This window comes from Pleuronectes platessa, chromosome 16 (genome assembly GCF_947347685.1).
Source record: "Pleuronectes platessa chromosome 16, fPlePla1.1, whole genome shotgun sequence".
NCBI classification, from domain to species: domain Eukaryota; kingdom Metazoa; phylum Chordata; class Actinopteri; order Pleuronectiformes; family Pleuronectidae; genus Pleuronectes; species Pleuronectes platessa.
In genome coordinates, this window is record NC_070641.1 from 11,212,031 (window position 1) to 11,233,649 (window position 21,619).

Below are 21,619 nucleotides of genomic sequence, written 5' to 3' on the forward strand. Positions count from 1 at the left end.
TGCAAGGCAGTGGAGCGGCAAGGTGGGATCGCGGCGTCACCCAGTCCGAGTTGGGGCCTGCAGATAAGGGTCCGGGCCCCTCAGCTCGGTGCGCTCCCCCGGAGCAAGGAGTGACTGCAGAGTACGCCTGGCCTGGCAGCTTCAGACCATCCAGGGACAACTGGGGGAAAGCTTCCTCCTCGGCCGCGACCCAAACTGACAAAGGGAATCATGTGCAGCGGGGGGGAGCAAACACAGCGAGGTTGACAGTGTTAATGTGTGACTGCACTATCATGCGAAGCTTCCCGTGTGCATGTGTATGCACGCGTGTGTGTGTGTGTGTGTGCGTTTTGAGGAGGCTCTGGGGCCGATCGACTAACAGCTGTCCTGCTTTCCTAACCTTTGTGTTTGTCATACCGGGTTAAAAGCAGGGCACGGTGAGGAGAGAAGAAAATAGGTGAAGGGAGAAAAAAGGAAAGTGAGAGGAAAAAGGTCAGTTTTGAACATGGAGAGAAAATCATGGTGTGACAGTGTGTGTAAGTCAGAATTGTTAAAGTGTCCGCTGTAGATGGCAAGCTTTTATAAACCTGAGCAAGCTGCCAACTTACTCACTGCCCTGCAGACAGCTTCTGCTGTGCTGTTAAGGATGCCACATAAAATTAAATATAACCATCTGATTAATTAACACTTTAAAAAAGCAACCAGGAAACAGTCGCCTCTTTTCTCACACCACTGATACAAAGGCACCTCACTTCATTTTCACTTTCATTATCCTTTAAAAACACAAAAGACAGTGAATTATTATTATACTGATGCATGGACACCTGGCTGCTGCTTTTTTGCTCTATGGCTGTGTGTGAAATACACTAATACACACTCAGTGGTTAACTCCACGAGGAGCAGTACATTGAGATTTTGACACATTTGAATCCTCATTATGAAGCGCCAACACAGACAGCTGTTAAATCACACAAAGGTAATTTTCACATCTATAAAATGTGACATTCTGCTCTGGAAGCAGAAAGTACTTTTCATGTTCTACGACTGGTTCTGAGGGACGAGCTGTTAATAATGGCTACAATTCATTATCCCATTAGCAGCTGGAGACACACATGGGCTCAGGTTTCTGACTCGAGGAAATGCGGGGGGCAACGTGGAAGCTGTCACTCCTCCCCGAGTGTCTAACGTTCATCATCTGCCGGCTGCATGTACAGGAAATACACTGAAAACATTGCTAAAAAAAGAGCTGTAGTACAATGAGGTGCTGAAACAGACTGGAAAGAGAATTCAGGTTAGGTGGCAGACTGAAACAACAAATGGATCAACACAACACGGTGACACTATTCTGTCCTTCCACTCCGGGAACTTGTCAGAGTTGTTGTGAATGAAATCAAATCTCACATCCTGTACGGACCACTGTGAAATCCATCTCGAATGCTTCTCACCTTTTTTATTTTTCTCGATTGCACACTTTGTCTTCCGCCGGGGATTTTTCTAGATAAATAAACTTCAAACTTAGAAACTCTTGCCCAGAAATGTTTTTGGTATAGTAGTTTTTTCCCTTCATCGCATGTTAATGCTTTGCTACACAGTGAGGTTATAATGTGCTGCAAGGAAAAATGTAATATTTTAACTATATATGGAAGACTTGTCACGAAACAGGGATTAGAAGTCCTTTTGATATCAACTGTGTTATAAGAGAGATGTTTTATCAAGGAGAGGTTTGCTTCTACACTACCCACAATCCCATCTGTGATTTGTGGAGCTCAATGTGACCATGGAAATGTTTTCCACAACTTCAAAAAACATGTCAGCTAGGATTGGATCGATGATAACACACATGTTACACTACTACACAAGGTTACTATACGCCATATGAAACTCTATTTACATACTGTAGACACAAACCGTGTCTATACATTGCAACACTATATTAATAACAAGGTTCAATTTAAGATAAAGCATGCTGGACGTTGTTGGGAAGGGATAATTCACAATGGTTTATGGGATGCGCAGTTTCTTCATACTTAAAATAATTCTGTACACAGTCTTGTACTTTTGCCTTTTTTTCCAACTTTCCAATTCTTCTTTTGTTTATTGCTCCAAATCAAATGTTTAATGGTTACAATTCATCTCTTAGTTGGTTGAACTGGTTCTTGGTTCTTTTTCTGAAACTTCAATGGAGAAAATGAATGGGAACTTTCCTTTCTAAACCACAGTATTTCTCAAAGTGGGCTGTCACTTTAACGTTCCCTGCACATTCCCCCCCCTCCGCGTCACGAATATTTGAACAAATATTCACACACTGTGCTGCTTTCTTTTGCACAGCAGATTAATCTAGACAACATTTTTAAATAAACCTGGCTCCAATTTCCTGACAGTTTTAAGTCCTTTAGTGTTGAAGAGCAACCACTTTTAACTTAACTGAATATTTCAAACCAAATCTGGCCTTGTGTCAAACACTAAAACACAACTGGCAGACGCTTCAGTGATGCTCCCGTTTGTATGTTGGTATATTTTTTGCCGTTAATGTTTTCAAAATTACGTTTGGAACGATTTACAGATGCTGGTGCCATTAAACGAGGCTCCGGCATTCACATTCGCCCCAAGTCTGCATGTGGTTAGCTTGTTACACGCTGGAGGGAAATGAATAAAACGATACAGAGATGGAGGACTGCCTCCCTTAGCAGCAAAGTAGTGCGGCCCAGCACAGCAGCCAGTGTCACATCCCATTCCTGCCAGGTCTGAGGAATGTCCAGTCCTTGACACTTGTCCAATCCAAGCTATCTCAAGCTCTCTCCTCCAGCCTCACGCCGGCTAATCCCTCCTGACACCTCACACAGCCCCGACAGAGAATCACTCTACCCTGAAAACAATCCAGCCCTCCTCCCCCCCCCCCCCCTAAATCGGCACCAGAACCCCCCCCCCCCCCTCCTTGTGTCTGTCCGTCTTCCTTCTATTTCTCTTTACCCTCCCCTCACCATCTATCCCTTCCCTATTACTTCTCTCTGTGGCCTACTCTTTCTCTTGTGTCTCCATCTGTCTTTGTCAGGCCATATTCTGCTCCTCTTCTATTTCGCTCAATCTTTCCTCCCCCTGTCTTTTCTCCTCCACCCTCACTTCCTCGCTGGGTATATCACGCCTCTGTTGATGAGAATCTGTGAAAAGACGCCACGGTCGAGGTTGAGGAATAGCCTGCGTTTCCTTACGGGCTCATCTCGGCATTCAGAAACTGCATTTTTACTCAACTGGGGGATGTTGCCTAAGTTGGAGCGTCTTTATCTCTGAGCGCACCTTTACAGATGGAGAGAAGCTCCTCAGGATCAGTTAAAGGTGGGAAAGAGAGAGCGCAGACACAGACATCTTTCCCTCGAAACCCATCCACCCTAAATATATTTAACCTTTTTGGAGGGAAAAGAGAATTGAGGGACCGGCTGAAAGGATCTTTTTTTTGTTTTGTCTCCACTGAAGGTTTAAGCAGTGCAAGAAATACACATTTCCAGTCTTGTTGTTTGACTGTGGTTAGTTAGTCTCACGGAGCAAATGAAACCCTGAACAGATAATTTTGCCTAATTAGCGTGTGTGGGATACAAGAACTCTCGAGAGACAAGTCACTCAAAAAAATCCCATTTATTATTTAAATGTATTCAACAATTCCAAAAGATAAGATAGACAAACATTTCATAGATTTCATTTACAAGCTGTTTGTTCTTCTCGTCATTATCTATAGAGCCTCCCCACCCTACAGAGCACAATCTCATTGGCTGCTGAGTAAAATATCTGTCATTGGCTGTAGCACAGAATAACTCTGAAAAAGAACAATGTAGCTATGGCACGGCACATGCTAAAATGCAGACACCCACTGGTATGCACACAGATACATACAAACTCACACGGGCAAACACGCACACGCGCGTGCGCACACACGCCCCTTCACGCTCAACACACACAAACGTGCAGTCATAATAGGCCAAGTCACTCACCCAATCAGTTTCATTCTCTAGCAAGCTGTCAGGCCGCCATGTTGAGTAAATATTACCATAATTCCTGTGTGTCAGTGAATATGCAGCTAATGAAGGGATGACATCCACTGAAGCTCAGAGACACTGAAACAGAAGAAATTGCCCACTCACAGTTGCTGTGCCTGAACGCCCCGTCCACCTCCCCACCGCCTTGCTCACTTCTGGCTCTTAATCTCTCAGTCTTTGTGACTTTCTCTCTCTCGCCCCCTCCATGCTTCGGAAGCCAGATTTGTTTTATTCCTCTTCTTTTGAACCGCAACGGCGCAGCAGGGAGGAGGAGAGCACGGGCGCTCTTTAACTTGGTTACCTCAGAATCTGAACTCTGATTTGCGCTGGTTGTGCCGTGTAGAGCATCTACGTGACGACAGCTAGAACATCAAAGAGACGATTTGAACTCTACTTTTGAATCCAAACAGCAGCAGGACACTGTGTGTTGGTGAAACGTGTGCGGTGGTGTATGGGGAGGCTATTGTCTAGATGAGAGGTTTCTGTTGTCAGACACATTAGAAGGTACGGTGCAGAATATATTGTTATTCTCCACATGAACAATATATATATAATAGCCTTGCTATAGCCAGTGATGGAGAGAAACACCCACTGCCATGTAATACTGACAGTCTCAAGTTGAGGAATTTGTTTTTCCAGCAGTTACATCTCTGAGCTGCATCACATATAACATCTCACAAACCCATTCTCTCAGTCTAACAAGAAATCTTCACACTGGACAAATATATTTTCTATTTTTTAAATCTCATCTGTGTAGAGTATTATGCTTGTCTACAAAATAAAGACACAATCTAAGGGATATTACACGGAAACAACACTACAAGTTTCGGTCAATGGAGTCCACTGACAGTACAGCCGACTGTTGCCGCTGTGGAAAGAAGAGGTGAGATCATCCACTTTTTGCAGGGTTTTCATTTTTGTTGTTGGTATTTCTGTGCAATGGGGCAGGGCTGAAGAGGAGAGACGATGAAAGCGAGGAGGTTCTGACACGTCGGCATTATGTCGAGGAGCGCAGAAAAAACCCAGCCCACCTCCTCCCCACGTCCCACTCCTCCCACGCCGCCGTCCCGTCCCCCTCTCAGTGTGTCCCTCGGGAGCTTTGCATCCAGGCTCGGCTACAGAGCCTGGATGCCCTGGCTTGATGGATACGAAGCAGAGGTGTCCGTGATGATGGAGAGATTTAGGAAAACTAGGAAGGATTCCGGCTTTTTAACACACAACCACACACCCCCCCCCCCCCCCCCACCCCCAGTCGTACAACTCTTCCTCTCTGTCACTTCCCGTCCGACTGTCTCTGGGTCTGTGTGCCTTCAGTCTGCGTAGAGGATGAAGCCGGAGAAGGTGCTGTACTTGTTGTTGTTGCCGCCGTGGGCTTTGCCTCCGTCCAGTTTGATATAGATCTCGTCGCCCGCGTCCAGATGGAGGATGACGCTGTTGGAGGCGTAGTCGTAGTTCTGGTCAGCGTCTTGGGCGATGGCGCTGGCACGAACCTGGAAGAAAGAAGAGGGCAGACGAACATGTAGGAGAACAGGTCGTCTCGTTAGATATCGAACATTTCAGGGACATTTGCTCAAGTCCAGGAAAAGCACTTAATACTCATTCTAAAGTCATTCTCTCACATATTGTCAAATACTCTTTTCACAGTTGTGGGTTTCTGCTACTAAACCTGAAGCTCTAACAAACCTCTCAGGCTGCACAGTCCTCTGCATTTGTTATTTAAATACTAGAAAATAATGTATTCATCCATCCATTATCTATACCGCCTATCCTTCAAGGGTCGCAGGGGGCTGGAGCAAATCCCACCTGATATCTATAATACATATATATTTTAATACAAGAGCAAGATCTGCATAAAATATATACATCAGGCGAAAGTAGCAAGGGGAGCTGCTACAGCTTGGGAATAGCAGGCAGTTGCATACACGCTTGAATATAAGTGCCACAGTTCTTATTTATTGATCGATTTATTCTATTCGAGAAAGCTCAGGACTTCAGATCCAAAACACCCGACAGGTTCAAAAGTGTCTCAATATCTATTGAAAATAAAGCAAGATATCATCATAATTTATCTGCAAAAAAAACAATCAAGACCAACATAGCTATAAAGGAAAATAGAAAAGCCATGAAAAGGAAACCAAAGAAAACCTAAAACTGTCACTACACTGAAAAAGCACTTACTGCTGCAGCCCAAAGGGAAATTTGTTGTTCAAAAAGAGAACATGTCAGTTTGGGAATACCCAAATAAAAACTATCTGCTGTTGAAATACCAAACCCCAAAGTTTTTCACTGGACACACCAATGGCTCAAGTACTTCTTCATATTGATATTAAACCTACAGGAGCAGCCGGAGGGTCAGTCAGACCTCAGGCCGTTCTGTCAAGCAGATTTATGGTTTCAATCTAGCCATCGGTCTTTCATAGAAGACCTGACATCGAGCCCCGGAACGAAAGGTCTGCAGAAAGAGAAAGTTCGAGAAACTTCACAACAGGGCCGACTCTGGGGGCGTCGGACTCTGGAGGAAACTACTGAGAAGTACAATATATGAAAAAACATCAAGGACGACTGCTGAGTATGAGCGGAGATGACGCATTGAAAAGTGCGACGAGAATCTCTGGTGTGAATTTATATGATTAAAAGATCAAAAAAAGTAAAGTTTACGTTTTCCTTTGTTTGACTGTGTGTGTGTGTGTGTTTGTGCGTGCGTGCGTCTGCATGCTTGGCTGTGTGTGTGTTCTGGCTCTTTGGAGCAGTTTCTAAATAACCTGTCCTGACTAATTAAGACCTCCATCACAAACAAGCTCCCTCCCCGCTCGCTCGCTCGCTCTCTGGGGAGGAAAGCAGAGCTCCGGTGCCAAATGGGCGCTGAAAACAATAGAGGTGCTTCTCGTGCATGTGTGTTGTGGCGTGAAGGAAATTAACACAGCGGTAGATCGTCTGTAGGAATGACCTTGCAATGTTATAAATTAAGTCGCGTATTTTCGGACATGCAACTTTTTGTACCAGTTGCTTTTGCTGAAGGAAACTTAAGAAGTAAAGAGACATACAGTGTAAGTCTGCATATGTGGTGTGCACACAGGTGAGCTTTTAGAATTAATAGTATTCCACTGATTTAATACTGCACTCCTATAACATTGTTAAATACAAAATTTACTTTACACGCACCCCTCTGGATCCTCAAGAGACCTTACGCAACTTTCCATGTTTGTATTTGAGCTTCCCAACACCTGTAAACGGACTGATACGTTCCCACAGGGTGAGCAGTGGAGGACTCGCTGTCGTTTTCAGTTTCCCAGATTTAAGACTGTTATTGCATTTGTAAAGCACACACCTCCCCTGAGGCCCAACAGTGCATTTAAATTAAAACAAGCCTCATAGCTAATGCCACATTTCGCTACACATTAGTGCTAGTTACAGGTTTCTAGCCCTATATGTCCCTGAACAGCCGCTAAAAATAGACTACACCCCTTGAAACCGCATTTAAATCCACCGGATCCCGATTTTTATTTGGATCTGCGTGAAACTGCACAAGCATCGATAACTAAATAATTGTTTTCCTCAAAGTTCACACATAATTCACTGAAAAATCTAAAACTGAACAGTCAACCTTAACATTTTGAGTTACAGTAACTTTGATCACCCAAAAAAGTAACTTTTTAACCCAAATGTAAACCCAATATGAAATGAAGTGACTGTAACCTCGAAGATATTGTTTCAGCTCAAGTCCAATGTGTTAGTTTACAGAGCAGAAGCAACAACAATAATGTTCCACTCTTCAAATGCTAATAGTCGGCTTTGTTTGTCAGCGGTATCGAACAGTTACTAACAAGGGGACCCGCATCAGTCATAACTGGTATAGAATACAGCCGAACGAGAGGATCATTATTCTCTCCGGAGATGAAAAAGAAAGCAACTGTACATCCTTTAAAGCAGCCACTGGTTAAATAAGCCAATTAGTCACTTAGTCTGGTCACTGGGGTTGAATCAAAATCAATAATTCATGTGTGTTCCAAGTGTTTTCCTGTGGCTCATTATCGGGTCTCTAAAGTCCGCTCTGGCCCTGGCCTCGGTGTTTGCAGGCAGCTTTAAATCGGAGCTTTGGGGCGGCCACACAGACAACATCCAGCAGGCCCAACAATTCATTTTGCACAATTTAAATAAATATATTTAAGGTTTTATTCAAACAATCCCCTATTCCATAATTAATATCACGCTAACCTCCTCTAAATCATGTTTGGGCACTTTATGCTTCAAATTGAAGTGCTTGTACTCTCACTCAAACACTCTTCTTCTGTGGATTTTGGGAATTGATACTCTTTTCTTTATTAATTCTAAACTCTCGGCTCCTGTTCGATTTTCTACCACAACCTGCTGTTTGGAACATACAGTTCCAGATGTGGAGGTTGTGAAGAGGCGTGCAAAGTTTTTTATTAAAACAGCAAATTTAAAGATTTTTATAAACTGAATACTAAGTAGTTTGAATCACTGGAACATGGAAGGATGGATTTTGTATCAAGGGAACTATTGGTATAAATCTTCTGATTTCAAACTGCTAATGATGGAAGGATTTATCAGAAAATTCTGCCAGGGAAGAATTGAGTGAGTGAAGTGCTTCTCTCCACATCCGCATAATGACAACGAGATAGACCTGCATAGCTGTAAAAAATTATTGAAGTGGCAAGGTGCCATATCTGTGACACCTTATGTTGATCCTGGATAAACCAGACTGTTTGTGTTACACCCCATCACTTCACAACACATCATTATATCCATCATAGGTGTGAGATCCATATATTCATATTCTACTGCCTCAGCTGCTTCTCATGGTCTCTGTTATCTTCCACGATTCAACGCTAAATACAGACATTTTCAGAAGTTTCCCCCAAAATGAAAAGTTATTTTAATTACTTGCAGCTAACAACTTCTTTTTTTTTTCCTAATAAACCATTATGTCATTATTGTCCTTTTGCTATCCAACAGATGCTCAGACCTTCTTTCGCGTCTCCTTCAGCTCTCGGCGCTGAATCATGGAGCAGAGAGGACCAAGGCTGACGCTTCTTCAGCTTTTTCAGCGATATCATTGATGGTTAAGTAAAAACAACTCAAGTCTGTAGTTGAAGGTGAAAGTGAATAAAAAGGAGCATTTGTGCGTTTGGATAGCATGAAGAATGCGCACATGGAAGGAGCATTTATTAATCGTTCTCAGGCTGCACAGAGAACAGGACACACTTTCTCTTCTTCCATCAAAGTACCTGGAACAGACGAGATGTCTGATCAGGAAAGAAAAGACAAGATCTGAGGTTTTTACTCAAAGTTTTTAAAAACCACACCGTCGACTGTAGCGGTCGTGTCGGCGTGAAATTAAAGGCTAATCTGAATAATGAAATTCCGAGGTGAGGTTTTAAGATGCAGTAGTAATATATTCAATATTTTTTTATTGTTTATCCTCCTGATTAAATCTAGCGCAGCTCATATCGATGTGCAAACAAAGCCTCCTGTTCTGATTCCGAGATGCCTGTGTCCAGTGCATATTAATATGATGGGATGTGCCCTGAGTGTGCCAAGTCAACACCGTCTTATTAGAGGTTTACCGCTTTTGGGGTTTAGCGGTGGCGGTAGCGGAAGCGGGGGTGGGGGGGCGGGGGGGCTGGTGATGTCGGCTCAGGTGGATTTGTCAGTCGGGATTTTAATGAAAGTTAAAGAAAATATTTGCCTTTACAGGTGTTCACACAGAACCCGGGGAACCTTAATGTCAGAGATGGGTTATGTAACTTAAATTATTTGTCTTGATTGTTCTTTAAGGAGCTAAATTTAGGACTTCTTCAAGGGGTGCGTTTCACCAATTTTCTTTCTGGCGGGTGGAGGAGGTAAAAATATAACATTTTCCTTTAGTGAGCAAAGCCCCGGTGGAAGTGAACTTCCCCCAAATCCTTCTAGTTCTCTCACATTGATATTATTGTTTTGTTTTGCTTCTTCGCTCTAATGGTTTTTATCCCCTTCTGAGACTCTAACTGCCGCAGCCTAGGCCCCCTTCGTTTGCCTTCAATGATAAGCACGCATGAATAAAACCTCTCGCTATTTTTGAAATAATGATCTGGGAGTTTATTTATTTACTGTATAATTTTTTTTTTTTTTTCCTCTTTCACACAAAGAACTTGTTAGGGACATGAGCCAGAGGTTCAAATGTAGGATATGGCAGACGTATAGCGAGAGATGAGCAGGACTAACAGCCAATTGGCAGTGCGTGACCTTGACACGGAGTATGTAGAGCAACTTTGACAAGACAAACAAAGCATGAGGCTGTGAGCGCCGGCGCCAGCGATGGTAAATGAGGTGTCAGGCAATGTTGTCTTCCTCGTGGCTGCTCGTGCGTGTTTGCATCCGTCACTTCGTCAACGTGATGGCTTTGATTGAACAACACTCTGAGTGGAGACACAAGAAAATTCCAGGCTGCTCTCTGGCTTAATGGACGATGGTGTGCCTGGGAAAGTGAAGAGTGGATCCTCTCTAACTTGTGCATTGTTTAACTGTGACTATGGACGCCGCAGTTATCAATAATGATGTTTTTTTTGTTTAAAGATGCCGCCCCCGAAGACGGCACGTCGCAAAACACTGCTCCTCGGCCTTGTGGGATTTCCACAACAATCAACAGTTCCAATTGCAATTTATTTAAAAAGATGTTTTACACCAATCTCATTTGGCAGCTGCGGTGTTGCCATATTGTACGGTCGGCTGCTCTGCTTTCATTATAAGCCGTTAAAGCACACTGTCGATGAAAACGACGACAATTTGAGGCTCTGGCTACGCATTGTGTCTGGCACAAGGGGGGGGGGGGGGGGGGGGGCCTGCGGAGTCGCTCTGGGACAGTGATCTTACGAGAGGCTTTGTCACCGGGACAAGGACATGTCTCGTGGCCGCACTGACAGGGGATTTGTTGACTCGACGTCGAGCCTCCATTTTGAATCGACGAGTCTATCGGCCCTCTTTAAATCAAAGTGCACTGCTGTCTAATTGTGTTTGAACATTCCAGCCGTGAACTGCATGCTTAATAGCAACTTAGCCGGCTTGCCGCTGCCATCGAGCCCGCTCCAACGCTTGACCGCACACACACACACACACACACAAATACACGCACTCAATGTGACAGAGAGGCAAACACACACATCCATATGCATTCCTGTGCACAAACACACCCGTGGGATGCAGGTTTTGATGAAATTATGTGGACGGCAGACCCACGACGGGTTGCCAGAGAGTTGTGTTATCAGGTAGCGTCGGGTCTCCTTACGCGCTACAGGTCTATTTGTCGGAGAATTAAAGAGAAAACACGATGAGAGGTGTGAGATGGTAACAGGAGATTTGCCATCTGTCAGACGAGAGTCGGAAAAGGCCTCCTGAATTCATTTCACCAGCTGTTCTCCTTGTACCTGCTCCGCCTCCTTGGAAACGGGACCACTTTCCTGCTCAAACCTTCTCGCTGTTTGTTAATCTGCTCACAGCCACGCTGGAGGTGAATCCGGCGTCAGACATTAGTTCATTAGTTTATTACGTGTCCCGCTGATACCTAATGGCGGAGAGAGGAAGACGACTCCTGGAAAACTGCAGAGGAAACAGTGGTGGGAGGAAAAATAGATCTCCAACTTTGACCCGCGATCCGGCCGGTCTTCTCTCTCCTGCGCCCGACTCATCACATCCCGTTAATTAGCGAGGTAGGCTGTCTGCCGTGAGCGCCAGCCCCTGAACTATAGGATCAGTACTCGCAGCAGAGGCTTTAACTGTAAAATTGTCCAACTTTGTTCAAGCCCAGCGTGTTTTTCCAGTGAGCTTCCTAGTAACCCTGAGGCGCTCGGATTTCCCCTTTTTTCTCAAATAGAAAAGACTCCACTGAAAAACGAGGCAAAGTGAGTTTCCATCTGAGTGTCTAAGATGATAGGCAAATTGTCAGCTTTGCTCTGACATGCATTATTCATACAGTATCTGATTCATCCTCTCTTACTAGGGAGAGTGTGGATGTTTTCCCCGTATTCGTTTTAAAGGGGGAGGCAGTCGGTGTTAAACACACTGCGCCGTGCAGCAGCCTGAGTCATTTGGAGCCATTGGCCCGCTGCTCTGGGAGGGGATGATCGTGGGTATCGCCCAGGAATTAATTTAGGGGACGGCTAAATGTCAGGGGCGTGGGGAGACACAGAGAGAGAGAGAGATGTTTGCATAAGAGGGCCAGGGGCACTTGTCTGTCTCCCATATGGCCCTCATTATAATAAAAGAAGCCTTGTGAGTCAACACCATTGCATCCTTGAGTCAGCTGGCCACAGGAGGAAACCCATAGCCTATTTTAAACTGTGTGTTTTTTGTTATATCTCTCGGTACATGAGATTATACAGCAGCGTTCCACGAGCTGCCGCCGAATGTGAGACGCCAGCTGGGCTCTCATGCCTGTCTGTACAGCCCAGTGCGAAATGCCTCAAAAGCAAATTGAATTATTAAAGACAAGTGGTGGGCAGTTTTTCGGGCAAGTTTCGAAACTTCACCAGTAAATGATAGATTTTCTTCCCCGTGCTTGCCGATGACAGCCCGGTGTCATCTTGACATTTCCAATCTGTGTGGTATTTCCTAACAACATGGGCCAATCTTCATTTAATAGCCCTCGCACCTAATTAGGCCAGCTCTAATGTTCCACTCGGCGGAGTGTCAAATCCAATGTCCAATTACACAGCAGATCAAGGCCAAAGGTCCGCCTCCACTACCTCTCAGGCTGATTATAGAAGAAGTGCCACGATGTACATCACACAGGGAGAAACGGGTCTGTCAGAAGAAGGAAAGAGACACACACGTGCATGCACATATACACTTAAGGGGATCAATACTGCGGGCAAAGAGGCCGAGGGACTGAGGGAGGCTCTCTCAAACCCTGCCTGTCTATTTCAGACAGAGTCTCTCTGTTGCGCCCGGCAGACACACAGAGGCCTCTCAGTGCCGGAGTCACACCACGATGACGAATAGCAGGACTGAACATTACCAGAATGTTAAAATCAATCTTAAGTATTGCTGTTTCAGTGGAGACAACCCTAACCCAATAGTCCTTCATATTTTGTTTGTTATCGTAAAAAATCTGTTAAAAAACAACAACCCAGCCTGAGTGATAATCTGTTGAATGATTTCTATTTCTGTTATTCACACATTTCTTTAGAGCGTGTGTCAAAATCAAGTCAAACAGAGCAGCCCCTCGTCCAGATGGCTCCTCTCCCGTGTTTGATGTTTGGATCGACACGGCACGCTCAACACAATGTGCGGGTTTCACCTGGATACACTGCGGCAGGATAAACGGCCGTCATGTGCACCGGAGCCGAAAACCCCTCCTGGAGGTGCCTTCACGAGCGGAGACGGACGGAGGCCATCGCTCTGACAGGGAGATGACACGCGACTGAGCAGAGCCGAGCAACACTTAAGGTTTAAAACAGAGCCGCTGAGGAGACACTGAAGCGAGGTGAGCCCGAAAAGCCAAAAACCTGAGAGCCGGAGGGCGCGCTGTAAACCCCATTCTGTTACAGTGCAATGCATCACTTGAGAGCAACGGGGAATATTGATGGCGTTGTGTGTTGTGTGTAAATCGATTGGGTGATACAACAATCCAGATGCTCCATTTTTTTTAATAATGTTTCTTTTTTTAAGATGAAACTTTTCTGTCTGCTCCTGTAGACCGGGGGTAGAGGAGAGATGGAGGGCAGAGCACAGTTGGGGTAAGGCAGTGGGTTCGGGGGTAGGGGGTGGGGGGTGCAAGGCCTGCGCGTGTGTGTGTATGGGCATGTGTGTATGTGTACGTAGTGAGACTGCAGCAGTAATTGCCAGGGAAGAGCCATGTGCACGAAGGACGTTGAAGCTTATTAAAGAAGGAGACAGAGTGATTATTCACTATGGTCCTCTTGAGAGACTGACGCTGAAGTCATTGCTTTTAATTAACTCCGAAACGGTTTTGCAGATTAATAACAATATTAAGAAGGGAACGGAGAGGAGAAGCGCAAACACATCCTGGATCTGGTTCAAGCTTTTTAATTACAATTAAATAGACTCGGTAGCACAATAGCACAATAACTATGTCTTTTTACGTCCTCTGTCTCTCTCTCCGTCTTCCGCCGCCGCCGATACATTTTCCGTGCCACTGCCGCGTCTCTCAGGGTGTTCGAGGCAGGTCAGAGGAAAAGCGCCGATTTTAATGGCGAGAGTTTAGGGTTGGTGGAATACTTGGCAAGCGAGTAAAAGAGCAGGCGATGGAGGAGCCAATAGAGTTCGTGGAGAGGAACTTGGAAAGCCGATAAAGTGTACCGCGCTGAAAATAGATTCCTTATTTTGTTTGTTTACCAGGAAGCTGACTTTTTGGTCTCGCTAGAAAAAGTGTCAAAGTCCTGGGGACAACGCTGCGCTTCTTCTGTTGCAGTCTGGCAAGTGAAAAGAGGAAGTGGAGAAAAAAAAAAAGCCAAAAGAAGTGAATGGATTTTGATGTTGAACACAGCTTGGGAGGACCCCTGGAGTGGGAGGAGCACACGCTGGATGGAAACAGCACTGCAGGGCCTGGAAGGACTCTGCTTCACTAAAGCCAAAAGATGATAAAATACTAGTATTGTCTGCAATTCCCTGGCCTCCCCCTGCTCCACCTCACAGGGCAGCTTTTTGCAGCCTTAATGAGCTGCGACTGCAGGAGCCTTCGCTTGATCTCAGCACTTCATCAATGATGTAGCACAAGCCGGCCCCAACATTTATAACCATTCACCGTCATTTATACAGATTGAGGCTTTGGGGCCTTCGCTGTCGACCAACGACCTAATAAACACCGCAGCAAGTGCTCTGCTGCCTGCATGCACGAGCTGCCTGCACAGGACAGAGAGAGACAGAGAAGCAGTTACCACTTTATAAACATTACACAGGTCTCTGGGGATGCACACTGTGTGCGTCTAACTTAAGTACCTCCACACCCTCCTCCTGGGAGCACAATGAAGCGGGAACAGAAGGCCTTTTATTGGAACATATGTTCTTCTTCCCCTATTATACTGTATATCAATGCTTTTACGCCTACCCATAAACATTCCTGTTGAGTGAGACATTACATGTAGAAGGTGATCGCTGTAACTCTTTTTCTTGCCGGCTGTGAACTTGGCGGAGGAGTTAACCTCTAGCTGCCTTGGCAAGACGAACAGATTCACGGAGCCAATTGTTTTATCTCCACCTTCACACGGTGTCAGCACTTGCAATGTAAGGCCCCGGCCACTTTCTGCTGAACTGTTTATTTGAAATTCTCAGTTCCCCAAAAATAAAAAACTTAAGAGCATGAAAATGATCTGAAGCAGGTGGCAGCAGCAGTTGGTGGATTTGGATTTCAGGAGGCAGAGGTCTTTGTGATGTATCTTGTTTTAAGGATTCATCTCTCTGATGATGGTGAATCAGAAATCCCAAATGTTCATGAAATGGACTATAAATAGCATTCTGTGTGAAGCTGTGATATCATTCAACATGTAAAGTAAAAAAAAGAAGTCTGTCACCATTACTCATTAGAGCACTGTTTATCTATGGGCACAAGATAATTACCGTTTGAATAACTCCCCTCTGTGTTACAGCAAGGATCTGTCCAGCAACTATGAGTGGCCATATTTCAGTTTTTTCTCAAAATGGTGGTCATCGGGATTCAGAGTGAAGGACTAAGGATATGTACATATATGTGTGATGAGCTGCAGTCCATCAGCAGCAGTGGTGGAGTTGGTTGATCCACGGTGGGGAATCTAAAGCGGTCCACAGTTATGGTTAAAAGGTTTCATATGTCGATTGAAAATGTCTGAACATCTGTTAATATCAAATACAAATTATGTGCTAATTTGTGTAGTGAAAAGTGCCTCCCAATACGAATAAGGATGTTTTTAAAGAAGAGCTGAAGTGTAGGTAACAGCTGAGCGCAGGTAAGAAAAGCGTTCTGTAATCTGTCCAAACATCCAGTTCTTTGAAATGAGTTGAAGAAATAATTTAACGCCTCCCTCCTCCTTTCCAGAGCACAGTTCCTCCCACATGTGGGTCATCACAACATGAACATTACGAAAGGAAGTGAACCACATTAGCTTGTCCAGCTGATTTGTTTGCTGATGTCAGGCATAGTTTTGTTCTGAAAACCTAGTCAGCAGCAGCCAGAGGAACACAGACTCACAGGCAGACGAGCTGCAGGCTCCCAGGTGAGCTCTGATGAAAAATAATACAAGAATACATTTTGGTAATATAATTTAAAGATTTGACTGAGCATCACTGTGGCCCCATGCATGTTATGAAGCTCTTGTGTTGCTCAAATCCTCAAAGTGAAAGTGACAGATCTACAGGATTTCAGATTGGTCTTTAAAATGCCTCGCAGCAGATGTTTTTATGCCTTTTTTTTCTAACTGCGTCTTCAAAATCTATTGCATTTAAAAAACTTATTTAATGAATGTATTCGCACTCAGTTCAAGTCCACGTTCTGCAGATTGAGCCTCTGTACGTGCTCATGTGTGAGGACACGTGTGCGTGTGGATGAGAACTCAAGACAGAAAGCAAGTGCCAGTATGATTTGGGCCGTCTGTCCAAAATAGAAAGAAAGGTAAAAAGCAAAGCTACGCCCTTCAAGACCCAAAGTGCAGCCGAGCTTGTGGAGCTTCTGCATTAGAGATGCATGACAATGTGTGAAATGCAATAAAGGCCCTTTAACCTCTTCCTTTTCATGGTCTCTTGTCATATAATGCACTTTAACCCTGAATTGAACTCTCACAGCTTTTAGAAAGTTGTTATTATCAAAGTAACTGATTTTGATTGCTGACATTTTGCAGGATTATATTTGGAGTGTTCAAAGTGTGACAGGCTGCTTATTTTCCAATTTAACATGAATGCATTTAATTTTAAGGCAAACTGATAAAGGCACAGTTGCAACCACAAATCAAACAATGACTGCAAATAATTTCATCTTCTTTCCTATTTTTTTTGTGTCACCGGCAAAACGTTATTTCAAAGCCTCTTTGAAGAGAAACGATCTGACGGGCTGATCGGAGAGCTGCAGACTACACTGGCACACATTACCAACCTGAGAAGACCCCGAGGGGCGCAAAACAAAATTAGTGCCCCATTAAAGCGATGCATCAAAGAAGCCGTGAATAGATCATATAGGTGTCCTAATGCATTTATCACGACTGCAGAGACCGATGGATGCAGCGGCAACATGCGGTGGGTTTGCACAGACACACAAAGTGTTGTCCAAATATTATCCGTGTAATTTCCATTTACCCACCCCTCCCCTCGACTCCTTACACCTGTACCGAGCAGACATGATCGGATCTAAAAGTTGAGTGTTTTGTTATAGAAACGTGTGCTCTCGTCCATGCAATATTGTAATATCTTTCAATTATAATAATAATATGATTTATGAAAATCATGCGTAAAAGGCAAATCTCCAAATACAATAGCGCACCGTCCCTCCGCATGCACTCCACAAAACAAAAGTAAATACCACCGCATCTCTACTCCACTACATTTGTTTTAAATTCCTGCAACTTCTCATCCTCACTTTCAAGTCCAGCACTCCGACACAAAGTGGGATTAGCAGAGGAAAAAGAGAAAGCACGGAACGCGCGATCGGTCTCCACATTTAACTCCGTGAAGGCGCACGGACCGGCGTGCTCACACCGGCTCACACCGGCTCACACCCACACCGTGACCGTCCCCTGGATCACATTTGTGCACGCAGCAATGTCAGGACGCATCATGCGAGGAAGGGGACGCGGGTCGCAACCAGTCAACACTTCTTTATCTCGGGGCGCGCCGGGTGTCACAGCTGTGCGCTCTGGGCTTTGGAGGCGCACGGCAGATGCGCACGCCTGACTCGCAAAGTCACTTTTTATTCACTGGCTTTACGAAGATAAAAAAAGCTTCCTGCAATGCATGGGTGTTTAGGACAGAGCCACAGAGGACCTGGAAGAGGAGAGTGACCCTCAGAGTTTGACATGTTAACGCTGGGGAGAGGAAACTTTGAAAGCACTAACCTGGCCGTTCTTGCAGAGGTCTGCCCACATGCTGGTGCCATCCCCTCCTCTCATCAGCACATGGTAGATGAAGAAGTATGTGCCCGGTATGCTGCAGATGAACTTGCCCGAAATGCCATCGAAGTTGTTGCCCAGGTTTGTGACCACGTCGTCAAACTTGAGGATCTCATAGCCTTCGTGGGGGTTCTTAAGCCCTGCGTAGAAGGCCACCCGCGGCACCGTGCTGTAGGTGGCTGTGCTGATAGCTCCATTTCCCCCCAGACCCAAAATCCCAGTCCTTCCCTGATCCCCTCTGTCACCAGGAGGCCCAGCTGGTCCTGGTGGGCCCGGTTCCCCCGGCGGTCCAGGTGGTCCGGGCTTGCCTGGCCTGCCAGGCTTCCCCTGTGGGCCTTGCAGTAAGGTGGAGGGTGGAAGCACGTTGCCTTGGTCGCTCAACGCCTCAGCCTCAGCCTGGAGACTGGTGGAGCTGGTACTGCTGGCCGGAGTGCCCTTGTTCAGGTAGGGGTCGCACACCATGCGACAGGTGCCCAGCATCTCATAGTGGCTGGCATCTGTACCCACTGAGCTAACGAGCACAGGGATGAGAACCACCAGCACCAGGACCAGCATAACCCCTACGGCAGCCGCCACCAGGGTCTTCCTCCCGATGCTGAGTCGGGGAAGGGGCTGCGCTGCCAGCGTGGGTCTCCCGGGAGCAGAAATGGTGACTGCTTAGTGTGAGGAGCCTGTCACCGAGGAGAGGGACCCAGAGATCCCGAGAAGAGTTGCAGGAGGAGCGGCGAGTGTGTGAGGGTGAGACAGAGACCCACATACACTTGATACACCCCACTGCTCTGCTCAGTCACACTTAACTAGGCAACCAGTCACTCACACATACAAAAGACTTAAGGAAGCCCAGGCATACAGAGGGAGACATTCAGCATGTACTTACAAACACATTCTGACTAGTGGGAAGAAGAAGCAAGAAGGATGCAGAGCCCAGAGGAATGGAGTGAGAGACAGAGAGAGGGAGAGAGAGAGAGAGAGAGAGAGAGAGAGAGAGAGAGAGAGAGAGAGAGGGAGGGAGAGGAATGAGAGTGTGAGAGACACAGAGCAGTCACTGGATCTCTGTTTGTGCATGTGGGTGTGTATGTGTGTGTGGTGAGTTTGTGGTGCCGGATTCTCAGGCTTGGCTTTTTATACGGCAATAGCAGCGAAGCCCCCTCCTCTCCTCTGCTCCCCTATCGAGTGAGAGGTTGGTGTGGTTACGTCCCCTTCTCTCTCTCTCTATCTCTCTCTCTCTCTCTCTCTCTCTCTCTCTTTCTCTCTCTCTCTCTCTCTCGCTCTCCAGCTCACTGAGAGGAAGAAGGACTCTCATCCCGTTGCATTTCATTCTACCACTCTCCTGAACCACAGAGGAACCAACACCCCCCCCCCCCAAACTGACCATCTTGCTCCTCTTCTTTCATCCCTCTCTCTTTTTTCTCTCCTTGCTCTCCCTCCTTTCCCCCACTTTTGATGCTGTTTCTCACTCCCTTGCATTCTCCTCTCTCTCATCAGCATCCAGCCTCTAAAAATAAAGACGGAGATGTGGAAAGACTGTCTTTTTTTTTTTTTCGGACGTGGGCTCTACAGATTCAGAGTACATGTGCACAGACACAAGAAAACACACTTAAATCTGCTCAATCAGCTCCTTCAATAAAAAAAAGGTGCTAATTACAGAAGTTGATGCCAAGAACGAACTCAGGAGCCAGCAACTTCATCTGTTCAACACAAACAGAAAATGCAGCTACATGTTTAGAGGATGTATTAAAACTTTAAAATGATCTTCATGGTACCTCACAAGGGGCCACTTTCTAAGGGCAAAGGCAGCAAATCTATTTTTCCGTTAGAGGCCACCGACATCCGCTGTTATTTTATTCCCCCTCTTTGCCTTTCCCCTATGTCAATAACCGTGTTTCTCCACCTGAATGCGCTGACACCATTTCTTATTGGTGTCTTTTTTTAGGTATTGATTTCATGGTTTTTATCAAATTAAGGGTCCTGGTTGGGAGAAAAGAAATCCATATGCAGCAATGATGTCATTTGTTTGACATTTTCATCCCTTAGAGTGATTAATGGTGAAGTAAGAAAGCAAATAATAAAGTCTGCAGAGAGCAAACAAACATATGTCATCATGTGAAATCTGTGGAGTGTTTGCGAAGACGTCGGTCTAATGCAGTCAAACGGACAAACACGATCAGGACAGGGCGAGAGAACAGGCCACGTTCACGTCAATAGGAAGTGCCAGTCGGGAAAGGGGCGGACATTACTGGTTCACGAGAGGTAATGGTGAAAACAGCAGGAGAATGCAGGCTTTTTTTCCCCTCTGAATTCCAATGTGAAGCCACTACAGCTGTTAGCTCAACAACCACAAACCACCAAACAGTGTGCAGTGTTGTATTCATTAGCAGATTGTGAATTCATTATCAACTTCACTGGAACTCGGTTGAGCATTAACCTGAGCCAAGGCCTTACAGTCCCCTTGGATTCAATCAAGCTGCACACGTGTGTCGATATAAGTCCCCGGAATATGGCGGATTTCTTTCATCCAGATCCATGAATTATCTCCGGAAAACTGCTGGAAATGTCTTGGTTAGGAATGACTAGATCTACCCCTTTCTCCATGATTTAATGGGTTCTTTGTTGGACCATGTCCCATCTTTCCAACAAGTTTAGTGGAAATCCTTTCTGTCGTTTTTGTGTGTAATCCTGCTGACAAACAAACCATCCAACCAACAAACAACTGGCAGGGGAGAAGACATAACGGACACAGACGACAGGTATCAAACCATTGTCTTCATTTTCTTTCGCTTTTCTTTCGGATACGTCAGCAAGTAATTGGTCCACCAGGTGTTTCTGCAGATAAATTCCATCAGCCTCAGTTTAAACTTTAAATCTGCAAGATCTTTCAGGCTCTTTCCCCATGTCTCCGGGACTGCTTTGTGCCGGAGCTGGGCCGAGCTCTTGTGATGGATTGAGATGGATCAGTGAGCAGGAGGCCTGAATTTCTGTTACCACCGTTCTTGACATGTCACTAAGTTTTCTGTCTCTTCGTCATCATTCAGTTTAAGTAGCAAACTCACGGCCTCATCAGTTGAATGTCTAATTTATCACTGAATCTGTAAGACATTCCCAAATAACAGACACAACAGGTGTTCCTCAAATGCATATTTGCCTGTTTTTGTTTTATTCCTGCAGTTACAGACATGGAGTTTGCCTATATGAAGAAGCACACAAGGCCTAAATTGGTTTTTGAGTTTGTTTAGGTGGGAGTGTGCGGGGGGGGGGGGGGGGGGGGGCATTGTTTGTTCTCCTCACCTGCCAGCTGGAACTGCCAGTCAGATCAGTTTGCCCCAAATCTCTAAATCTCTGAACCACTGAGATCAATGCACACCGGAGAGGACAAACAGAGAGTGATAGCAATGAAAGAGAGAAAAGAGAGATGGGTAGACGAGCGTCGGAGAGGCAGAAGGGGAGCAAGTTAAGACATGGAGAGGGAGTTAACTGCTGTGACAGCTGAGCTTTATATCAGTGGAGCTGGTTTGTTTCGCGTGATTT

The 21,619-nt window shown here is 45.4% G+C and overlaps 1 protein-coding gene across 1 annotated transcript; it reads right to left on the minus strand.

Moving 5' to 3' along the window:
• Window positions 1-5,284: 5,284 nt before the first annotated feature.
• LOC128458787 (C1q-related factor) lies at window positions 5,285-18,667 on the minus strand. The gene is made up of 2 exons (XM_053443760.1): window positions 18,041-18,667; window positions 5,285-5,497 (listed from the first exon to the last, which is right to left on the minus strand). Exons 1-2 carry the CDS (start codon window positions 18,647-18,649, stop codon window positions 5,318-5,320), a joined length of 789 nt encoding a protein of 262 aa, XP_053299735.1. The 5' UTR covers window positions 18,650-18,667; the 3' UTR covers window positions 5,285-5,317.
• Between the last annotated feature and the right edge of the window lie 2,952 nt (window positions 18,668-21,619).

What these genes read in the sequence shown, in the direction of transcription:
- LOC128458787 (XM_053443760.1), bottom strand. Translation starts at nt 18,649, where the DNA reads ATGCTGGTCCTGGTGCTGGTGGTTCTCATCCCTGTGCTCGTTAGCTCA. An exon ending in ACCTCTGCAAGAACGGCCAG is followed by an intron (nt 5,498 to 18,040) that starts GTTAGTGCTTTC and finishes TCTTTCTTCCAG; the next exon opens with GTTCGTGCCAGCGCCATCGC.